Source organism: Ictidomys tridecemlineatus, chromosome 3, assembly GCF_052094955.1.
Source record: "Ictidomys tridecemlineatus isolate mIctTri1 chromosome 3, mIctTri1.hap1, whole genome shotgun sequence".
Classification (NCBI taxonomy): domain Eukaryota; kingdom Metazoa; phylum Chordata; class Mammalia; order Rodentia; family Sciuridae; genus Ictidomys; species Ictidomys tridecemlineatus.
Window position 1 is genome coordinate 16,565,808 of NC_135479.1, and position 13,281 is coordinate 16,579,088.

General features: G+C 35.1%; 1 protein-coding gene across 7 annotated transcripts in view; it reads left to right on the top strand.

Moving 5' to 3' along the window:
- Cdc27 (cell division cycle 27) overlaps window positions 1-13,281 on the top strand; it is a 61,224-nt gene that overhangs the window by 37,667 nt on the left and 10,276 nt on the right. For 4 of the 7 annotated variants that reach the window (XM_021728380.3, XM_021728382.3, XM_013359923.4 and 1 more), the window contains exons 10-15: window positions 2,902-3,001; window positions 4,258-4,465; window positions 4,659-4,831; window positions 9,176-9,328; window positions 10,796-11,004; window positions 12,685-12,802. In XM_021728380.3, coding sequence (XP_021584055.1) covers window positions 2,902-3,001; window positions 4,258-4,465; window positions 4,659-4,831; window positions 9,176-9,328; window positions 10,796-11,004; window positions 12,685-12,802 — 961 coding nt within the window. The remainder of the gene's footprint in view (window positions 1-2,901; window positions 3,002-4,257; window positions 4,466-4,658; window positions 4,832-9,175; window positions 9,329-10,795; window positions 11,005-12,684; window positions 12,803-13,281) is intronic. The other 3 variants (XM_021728381.3, XM_021728383.3, XM_005328168.5) reach the window with 1 other exon arrangement.

Genomic DNA, 13,281 nt, shown 5'->3' on the forward strand with positions numbered 1-13,281 from the left:
CCACCTGCATTTCTGATCAACTTAGTAAAATTGAGGGTTCCCATTACCCCTTCATATTCAGTAAGTTGCTAGAACAACTCAGAACCAGGAAAATACTATACTTATGATTAGAGTTTTATTGTGAAGGATACAAAGCAGGACCAGATAACTGAAGAGACTATGGTGAGGTTTTGGGAGGGTCCCAAACACAGACTTTTATGTTCATTTCATGGAATCAGGACCTATGTTTAGAGACCAGGGATTTCAACTAAGGTTTGATGTTCAGAATTTTAATGGAGATTGAATTATGTAGACATGGTTGATGAAATCATTGGGCATGTGATTAAACTCAGCCACCAGCCACCTTGCCCTTCCTGGAGGAGGTCAGGCTGATGTCACCTGGCTTTAAGGCTCAACTCGAATCACATGGTGGATCTTTGCAGCATGGCAAACCCCATCATTTTCTCCACATAAAGTATCCTTCAAAATTTATTTCTGTAAATTTTCTAAGATGTTTTTGTTAACTACCAGAACATTTTGCTTTAAAACCAGAAAAAATAATGCTATTTACATAAATTTATTAAACAATATAACTGACATATAATGTATATATCTAATGATGGCAGTAGAACCTTAATTTCACGCTGTGGCAATCTAGTTCCAGAGCATATTCCTTTCATTGCTAAACCCCTAGTTAACCAAATGGAACTTATACAGATTCATGTATTGGTTACATAATATGAACTAAATAAATAAATACACGTCCATTTTCCAAACTTATGATTTTACTTAATTTTTCTGGTGCCTCAGACTTAGGGCTTCTTTCTCATTACATCAAGTGGGCCTTTGGAGCTAACAGAAGCCTAACAAAAATTGTAAGTCTGTATCTACTCTATAAGAAGAGTTTATCCTCCCAGCTCTAGAATTCTTACTAATTTTTACTTCTACCTCCACAAAATTTGTGTTATCCTTATTCAGTTGAGTGTTTTCTTTAAAACAATCTTAGCAACATCTTCAGGTTTGTCCCACTTGCCCCATTTGATGAAGTTCTTTCATCCTACTTCTTGACAAACTCTTCTGTGATCAATAATCATGTTGACAGTACAATTCACATTTTTAAAAATTTTTTAGTTGAAGATGGACACAATATTTATTTTTATGTGGTGCTGAGGCTCGAACCCAGTGCCTCTAGTGTGCTAGGCAAGTGCTCCACCACTGAGCTACAGCCTAGCCCCACAATTCACATTCATAGTATAAATTATAATAGTTATTTCTACCAAATTGAGGTTATTGGACTTTTTTGGGGGGGTGTTACTGGGGATTGAACTTGGGGTACTTAGCCACAGAGCCACATACCCAGACTTTTTAAAAAATATTTTAGTAGAGACAGGGTCTTACTGAGTTGATAAGGGCCTCACTAAATTGCAGAAACTGGCTTTGAACTTGGCTCCTTCTGCCTCAGCTTCCTGAGCTGCTGGGATTATAGGCTTGCACCACTATGCCTGGAGAGCTTATTGTACTTTTAAAAAATGAATATCAACCAAAGTGTTCTTACTTGCCTAATATCCCTGCACTGGGGCTCTGTGTTTTGAAAGAAATAAGAATAATCCTGGACATGATTTACTCACTGGGCAGCATCTCTCTTTCTCTCTTTTTATTAAGAAACCATTTAATTTCAGACTTAGATACCTATTTGTAGAATTTCCTAAAAATTATAAACGTAACCTAATCCCAGTTATATCATTTAAGTTTTAAATTTGCTTGCTTTCTAAGAATGGAATTCTTAGGGTTTGCCTTTAAAGTAAAAATATATCCAATGATTGTCAGACTCCTTTTGCTCTAACCAGAATAAACCTTTGATACAGCTGTTTGAATTTACAGGGAAATTATTTCTCAACTTTCAGTTGTTCTAGTGGTATTTATTTGTTTAAAAATGCCCAACATTTAGATGATCCATACCTGATAGAAATTTCCTTTTTTCTCTAATTTTTTTTCTTTTTTTTCTTTTCTTTTTTTTTGAGCGGGTGGGTGCTGGGGATTGAACCCAAGGGCACTTAACCACTGAGTCACATCCCCATCCCCTTTTATTTTTTATTTAGAGACAAGGTCTCAGTAGGTTGCTTATAGCCTCTAAGTTACTGAGGCTGGTTTCAAACCTGTGATCCTCCTGCCTCCGCCTTCTGAGCCACTAGGATTATAGGCATGCACACCATGCCCAGCTCAAGTTTTATATTTTTTGAAAATATATTTAATTTCTGACATAACTTCCCTTTTTTTTTTTTTTAACATTTCTACAATTTCTATTTATTTATTTATTTAGAAGCAGAGTCTCACCGAGTTGTTTAGCGCCTTGGTTTTTGCTGAGGCTGGCTTTGAACTCAAAATCCTCCTGCCTCAGCCTCCCAAGCTGCTGGGATTATAGGCGTGCGCTACCACACCTGGCCCACTTCCCTAACTTTTTTATGCATGCAAATAAAGGGCTAAAGGTAATTGGCATATAGATGTGCTTGTCATATTTATTGACCTTAAGTATTTTTTTAGATCAATTTCAATTAGAGATCTCTCCTATAATGTTTATCATTTTATAGTAATGTGAGTAGTTTTTAAATGGTGGGTTTTCATAAAGGGACCAGAAAGGGGGCCTGGAATTGTTACTCAGTGGTAGAGCAGTTGCCTAGCACATGTGAGGTACTGGGTTCAATCCTCAGTATCACATAAAAATAAGTGATAAAATTAAGATATTGTGTTCATATATATGTATGTATATAATTTTTTTAGAAAGGGGGTACCAGAAAGGGACTGACCAAACTCACCAACTCTAGAGTACTTATATTAGAAATGCATATTTTTAATATGGCTAAATTTGAAATAATAGTTAATGGTCAAAAAGTGAATTTTAAATAACGTTTTATCACTTTTTAGTACAACACCTCAGGTATTGAGCCCCACTATTACATCTCCCCCAAATGCACTGCCTCGAAGAAGTTCTCGACTTTTTACTAGTGACAGCTCTACAACCAAGGTAAAGAATTCTGAATGCCACATTTACTTAATGCTTTTCCTGCTAAAATATCTGTTCATTGATGACTTCATCTTTATAAATAAATTTGGAAAGCTAGCTATAATTTTTTGGTCCTTTGGTAAATATTATATAACATTCTTCTTTGGTACTAGAGATTGAACCCAGGGGAGTAACAGTGAGCTATATCCCCAGCCCTTTTTATATTTTATGTAGTTGACAGGGTTTTTTTATGTTCTTGAGCCTGACTTTAAACTTGCAATCCTCCTGCCTTAGCTTCATGAACTGCTTGTATTATAGGCATGCACCACTGCACCCAGCTGTTATTATAGAAAACAACAGTGGTTATCAGGAAATAGGCCTGAGCATAACACAGCCAGACACAGTGACACATGCCTGTAATCCCAGCAACTCAGTAGACTGAGGCAGGAAAATCACAAGTTCGAGGCCAGTCTCAGTAACTTAGTGAAACCCTGACACTAAAAAGGGATGGGGATGGGCTCAGGAGTTGAGCACCCCTAAATTCAATCCCTGGCACCAAAAAAAAAAAAAAAAAAGCATAGCAAAAAAAGGATTTCTTTGTGATAGTAAAATAGTTCTATATCCCAAGCATGGTGGTTGATTGCATAAATCCATTCATGTGATAAAATTACACAGAATTGTATATATACACACCCACAAGCACGCAAAAGAGTTCAATTGAAAACCAAACAAATGAGGTCCGTAGTTCATTTCATAGTATAATATTTCAGTTTCCTCAATATAATTTTATATGTTATCACTAATGAAAGACTGAATGGAAATTCTCTATGTTTTCTTTGCTTCTATCTTCTTATAAACTGAAACTATTTCAAAATTAAAAGTTTAAAAAATTAAAGGACTTCATTACAATGGCCTTGGTTAAATTTTTTTGGTCCATAGAAGGACATTATAAGTAAATTCAACTTTGTGATTTATGAGACAATTAAATGGTATTGCATCCTCTTATTTTCTTACTGTAAAATAATAAATGAGAATATGATATACTTGCAAAAAAAATACCGCTTGATACAGATTCACCTTAGTCACAATAAGTAAATACAATTTATATTTAGAATTCTTGAATTTAGAATTGACTTTGAAGACTGTTTTTATAAAACTTCTTCTGAGAAAAATAGAGATTAATCAAGATTATACTTTTAAATCTAATACTTGAGAAAGCGTTGAGGGGGAAATCTAAAATATTTGAGTATTAAGTATGGAATTTTACCCTTTTGCAGGAGAATAGCAAAAAATTAAAAATGAAGTTTCCACCTAAAATCCCAAACAGAAAAACAAAAAGTAAAACTAATAAAGGAGGAATAACTCAACCTAACATAAATGATAGCCTGGAAATCACAAAATTGGATTCTTCCATCATTTCAGAAGGGAAAATATCCACAATCACACCTCAGATCCAAGCTTTTAATCTACAAAAAGCAGCTGCAGGTCTGTTTTAAATGCTTAATATTGTTTATTTTACATTATTATGTACTTATTTTAAGTAATTTCTTTATGTTCATTACACTGCTTTCATTGTTTTCTAGATAGATGGAATTTTAATCAATTAGTTTGTAATCAGCCTTTCTTAAACACCAGAGTTTTGTTTCTCTCCTTTAGTTACTATATTGTTTTCTCCTAGAAGGTTTGATGAGCCTTCTTCGTGAAATGGGAAAAGGTTATTTAGCTTTGTGTTCATACAACTGCAAAGAAGCTATAAATATTTTGAGCCACCTGCCTTCTCACCACTACAATACTGGTTGGGTACTGTGCCAAATTGGAAGGGCCTATTTTGAACTTTCAGAATACATGCAAGTAAGTATAGAAAATAGGTACATGTGTCTTTCTAGAAATAATTTTAAGTGTAATTAAAATGGCCATGCTTGAGAAGACCAGATCTAAAACATCAATATTTGTTTATTATGTTTGTTTATATAATTATTTTCTCGGGGATTATTATGTCCTCAGCAGAATGATTGCCTGTTACATCAAGGATTGGATTTCCCAGTACTGAAAAAAAGGGGGAGGGACCTATCTTATCATTATTTATAATTTGTAGATAAAATTTGGAGGTGGGTACCAGGGATTGAACTCTGGCCACTCAACCACTGAGCCACATTCCCAGCCCTATTTTTTTATATTTTATTTAGAGACAGGGTCTCACCAAGTTGTTTAGCACGTCGGTTTTTGCTGAGGCCGGCTTTGAACTCTTGGTCCTCCTGTCTCAGCCTCCCGAGCTTCTGGGATTACAGGCATGTGCCACCTCGCCCCGCTGACAAGATTCTTTCTTGCTTTAAGGGATAATTTAAATTTTTCAGACTTTCTTGAGGGAGATTTGTGAGAACAGAGCCATCAATGCACTCATATGCAGAATGCCTTGTACTCTGCTCATTTGATCTGAAAATGCATATTTAGATATATAATCTATAAATTCTTTCTACAATATAGTTTTTATGAATTATTGTTATTATTTACTTATTTATTTTTGGTACTAGGGAACTGAACCCAGGGGCACTTAACCACTGAGCTATATCCCCAGCCCATTTTTATTTTTAATTTTGAGACAGAGCATTCACTAAGTTGCTTAGAACCTCACTAAGTTTCTGAGGCTGGCCTCAATCTTGGGATCTTCCTGCCTTGGCCTTGGGATTCACTGGGATTATAGGTGAGCACCACTGTGCCGGACTCTGGTTTGTTTTAGAAACTTAAAGAATGCTATTAGGAAAATTATATTTAATTGATAACACAATATTCTTATCAGAAGGCTTTTATCCTTTTAGTTTTAATTAAATTTTTTACTTAAGATACCAGTTGTTAGTGGGGCTTATATGTGTTTTTATTTGGGTTTTGGCTTGGGGAGTGTTTGTTGCTGTTGTTATACTGGGGATTGAAACTAAAGGTGCTGTATCCTGAGCTACATCCCAGGCCAATTTATTTTTTTAATTTCATGACAGGGTCTTGCTAAATAATAGAGGCTGACCTTGAACTTGTGATTCTCTTGCCTCAGCTTCCTAAGTAGCTAGGATTGCAGGCATGTGCCACTGTGCCTGACAAGTTATCTGCTTATAGAGAAAAGGAAAGGATGGTTAATTAAATTAAAAAAAAATGCAATTTCCAATTTAAATAATTTCTTCTGTCCAAAGCATTTTCTTCCTACCCCTAAGCTTAAAAAGATAACAAAACCCCCCAAAAAGTTGACAAGGTTACTTTTCAGAATGTATTTCAGTATATAGTATTTTCTAATACAATGAGGCAATTTCTTGCCTCCATGGAGTATATTACATTCTAGTAATAGCCAAAGTACAAGCCAATAAATGTGTGAGGATAGGTAGCAGGAAGTAATATGAAGAAAAATGAAGCATGGTAAGGAGGCTGAGTGAGGGGCACTGAAAGTATGGTACTCCTTTTTTTTTTAATTAGCTCAGAATCAGAAGATTATTCTTCCCTTCATGAGCCATGCAAAGACACAAGGGGAAACTGTTCTTCCCAGGCAGAAAATAAATGCAGACATGTCTATTCATGTAATTTTATATAGTACCAAAAAGAGGATTGTAGCCAGAAAGCTTTATTCATTGCTAATTCATTGTTAGGAGATGCATGTTGGGATTATGGCATTTACCAATACAGTGTGTGTGTGTGTGTGTGTGTGTGTGTGTGTGTGTGTGTAAAAGAAGCAAAGCTATGTTTTCAAAATTATTTATAGTTTATTGTTTTACAGGTACTTTGGAATATGTGAATTTTGATTTTTCCATAGTTACAGACCCATGAGCAACTTGAGTATTCAAAAGTAGTGCTTTTTTTCCAGCTTAATTTTATTATTTTCCATTTTTCTTTTTTGTGTATACCATAAAGAATTTTCAAAAGAAGCAGAGGATTCTGATATTTGAAAACAAAAGGAACCTGTATTTGGTTTATTGGTGCATTCGGGGAGGAAGGCAGGATAGATAGGTAGAGAACCCAGGGGTTCTGTACCTCTATCACTGAGCTACATTTCCAGGCCTTTTTTTTTTTTTTTAGACTTGATTTGATCTTAGCACCACATAAAAACAAATAAACAACAACAAACAAATAAATAAAATAATGGTTAAATTCTTTTTAAAAACAAAAAAGAGTCTCTCTAAGTTGTTAAGATGGCCTTGAACTTATGATCTTCCTTTTAAGAAATTTTAGGGACTGAACACAGTGACACACACCTACAATCCCAGGGTTTTGGGAGGCCGAGGCAGGAGGATCACAAGTTCAAAACCAGCCTCAGCAATTTAGCAAGATCTTGTCTCAAAAGGGCTGGGGGTCGGATGCAGTGGTACACACCTGTAATCCCAGCAGCTTGGGAGACTGAGGCGGGAGCATCCCAAATTCAAAGCCAGCCTCAGCAAAGGCAAGGCACTAAGCAATTCATTGAGACCCTGTCTCTAAATAAGATATAAAATAGGGCTGGGGAGGGCTGGGGTTGTAGTTCAGAGGTAGAGCACTTGTCTCGCATGCCTGAGGCACTGGGTTCAACCCTCAGCACCACATAAAAATAAATAAATAAAATAAGGATATTGTGTTCATCTACAAAATAGGGCTGAGGATGTGGCTCAGTAGTTGGATATCCCTGAGTTCAATCCCCAGTGCCCCCCCCAGCTCCCTCAAAAGGGGGGGCCGCTAGGGAATGTGGCTCAGTGGTTAAGCACTGCTGGGTTCAATCCCTGCTACCAAAAATAAAATAAGAGATTTTAGGTAAGTTACGAATCATTTGTTCAGCTAGTGCTTGGATACCATATGGCATTTCTTGGGAATAAATTCCGATTTTATAACCATCCTTTCCTTATTTTCTATCTTTATTTCATTAAATAAATGAATGTTCTTTATTCTAATCTAAACCTTGAGAATTTTTAAAATGCTAAATTAATAAATTAGGAAACTAATTGGTTTCATATAATATAAAACCTCAAATTTTGTGGGGAAAGAAGTACAGTTTGGAACCTGTGAATATGGTGATGAAAAAATATTATCTGACAGCTGAGATATTCACATAGGAAAGGGCAGTTAGAAGGTGGGAACTAGAGTTCCTGGCAGGTTCGGTGTGTTCAACATGTCATAGAGTTGCTAGCCATCTTAACTTGTTTTCAGGTCAGCCTCTCAGAAAGTCAGTGCAAAAATACAAAGTACAAAAATAGATTTTGTACAACAGAAGTCATTCTTCTATCTTTGCTGAGAGGGTTATTCTATAAAGCCATTATCAAAACTTAAAAATGTGGTTTTTAAGAAGGAAAATATTGGGCTAGGGTTGTAGCTTAGTGGTAGAGCACGTGTAAAACACTGGGTTCAATCCTCAGCACTAATAAAAATAAAGATATTGTGCCTTTATACAAAAAAAAAAAAAGGAGGAGGAGGAAATATCAACTTTTTTTTTTTCCCCTCCAGTTCTAGGCTTCGAATGAAGGGCTTTGCATATGCTAGGCAAGTATGAGCAACATCCCCTGATTTTACCACAAATTTGTGTATAAAAACTAGATTAAGGGCCAGGTTTGTGGCTCAGTAGTAGAGAGAGCTTGCCTAGCATGCGTGAGGCACTGCGTTCGATCCATGGCACCACATTAAAAAAAAAAAGTATTGTGTCCATCTACAATTTAAAAAAAAATTAAAAATCTTGATTTAGTATGATGTGAATACATTAATATTTGAGTTATAGCACAGAAGATTGCTTAATTTGTCCTTGTGTTATTAATAATTCACTTTTGGGCTGGGGATGTGGCTCAGCGGTAGCACGCTCGCCTGGCATGTGTGCGGCCCCGGTTCGATCCTCAGCACCACATACAAACAAAGATGTTGTGTCCGCCAATAACTAAAAAATAAAATATTTTAAAAAATTCTCTCTCCCTCTCTTTTAAAAAAAAAATTCACTTTAAAAAATATAACCAAGGGGGCTGGGGATGTGGCTTAAGCAGTAGCTCGCTCGCCTGGCATGCGTGCGGCCCGGGTTCGATTCTCAGCACCACATACAAACAAAGATGTTGTGTTCTCAAAAAAAAAAAAATATATATATATATATATATATATATATATATAAAACCAAGGCAACACTTTGGTTCTATGAAGATAGTGACCAGAACTCTGTTTGCATATATATAAATTGTATCAACTTGTTTTCCCTTACTAGTTTTTGTATTTCAGGCGGAAAGGATATTCTCAGAAGTTAGAAGAATTGAGAATTACAGAGTTGAAGGCATGGAGATCTACTCTACAACACTTTGGCATCTTCAAAAAGATGTTGCTCTTTCGGTTCTTTCAAAAGATTTAACAGACATGGATAAAAATTCACCAGAGGTATCTTAACTAAAACACTTTGCTTGTATAGTTACCTTTTGATCACCCTTAACAAATGGAAATGAATCATATACAGTCTTGCATCACTTAAGGACAAGGATGTATTCTGACAAATGTGTTAGGCAATTTTTTCGTTGTGCAGAACATCATAGAATATAATTACACAAAAATCAGTACAACATAGCTATGCAATATAATCTTAAGGGACCATTGTCATATATGGGGTTCATCAATGACCAAAATGTAATGACTATTGTTCAAAAGCTAACTACACTTATTTTCCTTCTCCTATGGAAGGACTCAGAACAAAAAATCCTAGAATAAGTGGTGCAGATTCAGAAATAGAATAATCCAAAAGCAGGTATTTCATTTAGGATTAATCAATGACTGTGTTAAAGTTACTGTTAACCAACATTAGTTAGAAATAATTGAGCAGAAGTAATATAGATTGAAGGAATTGCTGATTTTAAAATAAATTAATAATTTTAATTGCCATTTTAACCTATAAAGACAATTAGTTCACATCTTTCATGTTTTGGGGTTTCATTTATTTTTTATTCTGGGTGGTTGGGATACCAGGAGTTGAACTCAAGGGCACTCAACCACTGAGTCACATCCCCATCCCTATTTTGTATTTTATTTAGAGACAAGGTCTCACCGAGTTCCTTAGCACTTCTCTTTTGCTGAGGCTGGCTTTGAACTTGTGATCCTCCTGCCTCAGCCTCTTAAGCTGCTGGGATTACAGGCGTGGGCCACCATGCCCCGCAAGTTTTTTGACATTTGTTATTGTTTCCGGTTTTTTTTCTTAGTTCAATGTAAGAGTAGGATTTATGCAAGTGATGAGAAAAGATAGTTTTTTTAAGACCTTACTTTCAGGGCATTTCAAGAATATCTAGTGAGCCAGGCATGGTGGCACATACCTGTAATCTCAACACTTGGGAGGATGAGGCAGACGGATCAGATGTTCAAGGCCAGCCTCAGCAATTTAGTGACACCCTGTCTAAAAATTTTAAAAGGGTGGGGGATGCAACTCAATGGTAAATTATCTCTGAGTTAAATCCCCAGTATTTAAAAAAAAAAAAAAAAAAAACTTGCTCTAGAAGATTTCTATTGTCTTTACAAAAGAGAAAATGAAGTTCAGAACTGTTAAAGTGAGTTATGTGCAGCTGCTCTGCCTATAATAGATCACAGCAATGAGATTCAAACTAAGAGCTCTCAGAGCCACAGCTTTCTGCCCTACACTCAGCTGCCCCCAAGTCTCTATCTTCTGTTCATTTCTATATGAGAACTGAGAATGACCTTCTTTAGCCTCAACTGAGAAGATGCCTATTGGGCAACTCAAATGTTGAGTTTAGGTTTTTGTTTTTATAAGTTAAGATTTGATTTTAGTTATAGGTTTGATTTTGTAGAACAAAATTTTTTTTTAATTTAGTTATGTAATTTTTGTTTGTTTCCTTCTTTCTTAAGGCCTGGTGTGCTGCGGGGAACTGTTTCAGTCTACAACGGGAACATGATATTGCAATTAAATTCTTCCAGAGAGCTATCCAGGTTGATCCAAATTATGCTTATGCCTATACTCTTTTAGGGCACGAGTTTGTGTTAACTGAAGAACTCGATAAAGCATTAGCTTGTTTTCGAAATGCTATCAGAGTAAATCCTCGACATTATAATGCATGGTAAGTGCTAATGAAGTGCAAAGACCAAGTCTTATTGATGGCTTTTTTTTTAAGAGTATATTTTATATATATACACACACACACACACACACACACACACACACACACACACACACATACACACATACACATGCATACATATATACATTTTATTTTTTTATTTATTTTTATGTGGTGCTGAGGATTGAATTCAGGGCCTTGCAAGTGCAAGGCGAACGCTCTACCACTGAGCCACAACTCCAGCCCCTATTAAAAGCTTTTCTTTCTTTTTTTTTTTCCCCCTTTTTTTTTCAACAATAGAGACAGACAGCTAACAACAAAAATTTCTGAGTGTTCCTGAGTATATTTGATGTATATTTTTGGCTTGTGTGTTTATGGTTTTTAATGGATTTTATCTTCTAAATAGTTATAGATGGAATAGTTATATAGGAGAAAAAAATGCCAGCTTTTGGTGACACATCAATCCAAGCTTGCCTTCCCTTCACGTTCTCTTATTTTTTTAAGAACTCAGTTCTTTTCTTTCTTTTTTTTTTTTTTTTTTTTTTTTTAAATGGTGGTAGCGATTGAACCCAGGCCTTGTGCATGCAAGGCAAGGACTCTACCACTGACTCTATCCCCAGTCCAAGAATTCAGTTCTTAATAGGTCTTGTGTTGTTTTTTTAAACATGTAGGATCTGTTCTGCTATTTTGCAGTAGTTGCATTCTTAACCAGATTTACCACATAAAAAATTGTATTATAAGGAGGACTATTCAAACTGGGAAGAATTTAAATACTGAGTTGTTTAGGTAACATTATCTATCTAAACACTGAGCAAATTTATTATTCTAATTCCAAAGTGAATAGTCTTTCTTTATTATTTCTACCTTTACTATCATTAGCACAGTCTATTTAATAACTTTTCTTCACATATAACACTATTATGATGATAAACAAAGCAACTCAAATAAATTAGCTGTATATGTGTATTTTTTTTCTTATTCATTTGGTGCTTATTTTCCATCATTATCTATTTGTGGCCTAGAGAGGTCTTCTTATGTATCAATGCATACTATATCCAGTTGACGTTTTGAAAATTCAGGAGAAATACCTGTATTCAGAAAGGAACTGGCTAGAATTCTTATTAGCTATATAACTTTAAGCAAGTTACTTCTCTGGTCTTACTTTAAGTTTTCTTACTTAAAAATGAGAATGATAACTCTTCTAGGATTAAATGAAATAATTCACATTAAAAATTTAGCAGCGCTGAGTACAATGGTGCATACCTATAGTTCCAGGCTGAGGCAGGAATATCACTGGGCAATATAACAATACTCTGTCTTTAAAAAAAAAAGGAAGAAGAAGAATTAGCCAAGTTCTTGGCACACACATACAATATCACTCGGTTGAAATTAGTTAAGTCTAGATTATAGTGATTGTTTTAAAGATGGGGTTTCTTTTTTCCCCATTTTTATAGTTTTGTTTGATTAGTTGGATTGACTTATTTTTATTTTAAAATTGTCTTCTTCTAAAATGTTTAACATTTTTATCATGACTGATACTGTTTGCCTCCCCTATAAGACTATCACAATTTTTCCACTATTATTAAAATGCTAAATTGCATACATATCCTGTTATTAATTGAAGTAAATTAGCACCCAGTAGTTCTATCCCTAAAATTTTACTTTGTTTTGCTCTTGCAGGTATGGTTTAGGAATGATTTATTATAAGCAAGAAAAATTCAGCCTTGCAGAAATGCATTTCCAGAAAGCACTTGATATCAACCCTCAAAGTTCAGTTTTACTTTGCCACATTGGTGTAGTAAGTGATTTTCTAAACATTATTGCTACGTTTTCTCCTTTTATTAATATGTTTGCCCACTAACTTAATTGCTATAATGAAAGTTGAAGCTTCTTGTTATTAATGTTGTTGAAACAGTATCCCAGAGCCTTATACAGCCTAAAACACCACCTTTTGGTTTTTCGTTGATGTGCTCTTATCCCTTGGTCAAGTCACTTAATTTTTTAGAATTTCTGCTTAATGAATGACAAATAATATACTTTACAGGATAGCCAAATAGTTAACCTTTTTTGCAGTGCTAAGGATTGAACCCAGGGCCTCATGCATGCACATGCTCTACCACTAAGCAACATCCTCAATCCCTTTTTTCAAATTAATTGCTAAAGTAGTTATAAGTGTAATTGTTCTAAGTGATATAGAATTAATAACAGGCAGTTCTTTGAACACAGTTTTTTTGTTTGTTTTTTATTTTTTAGGTGTAGATGGACACAACACAATGC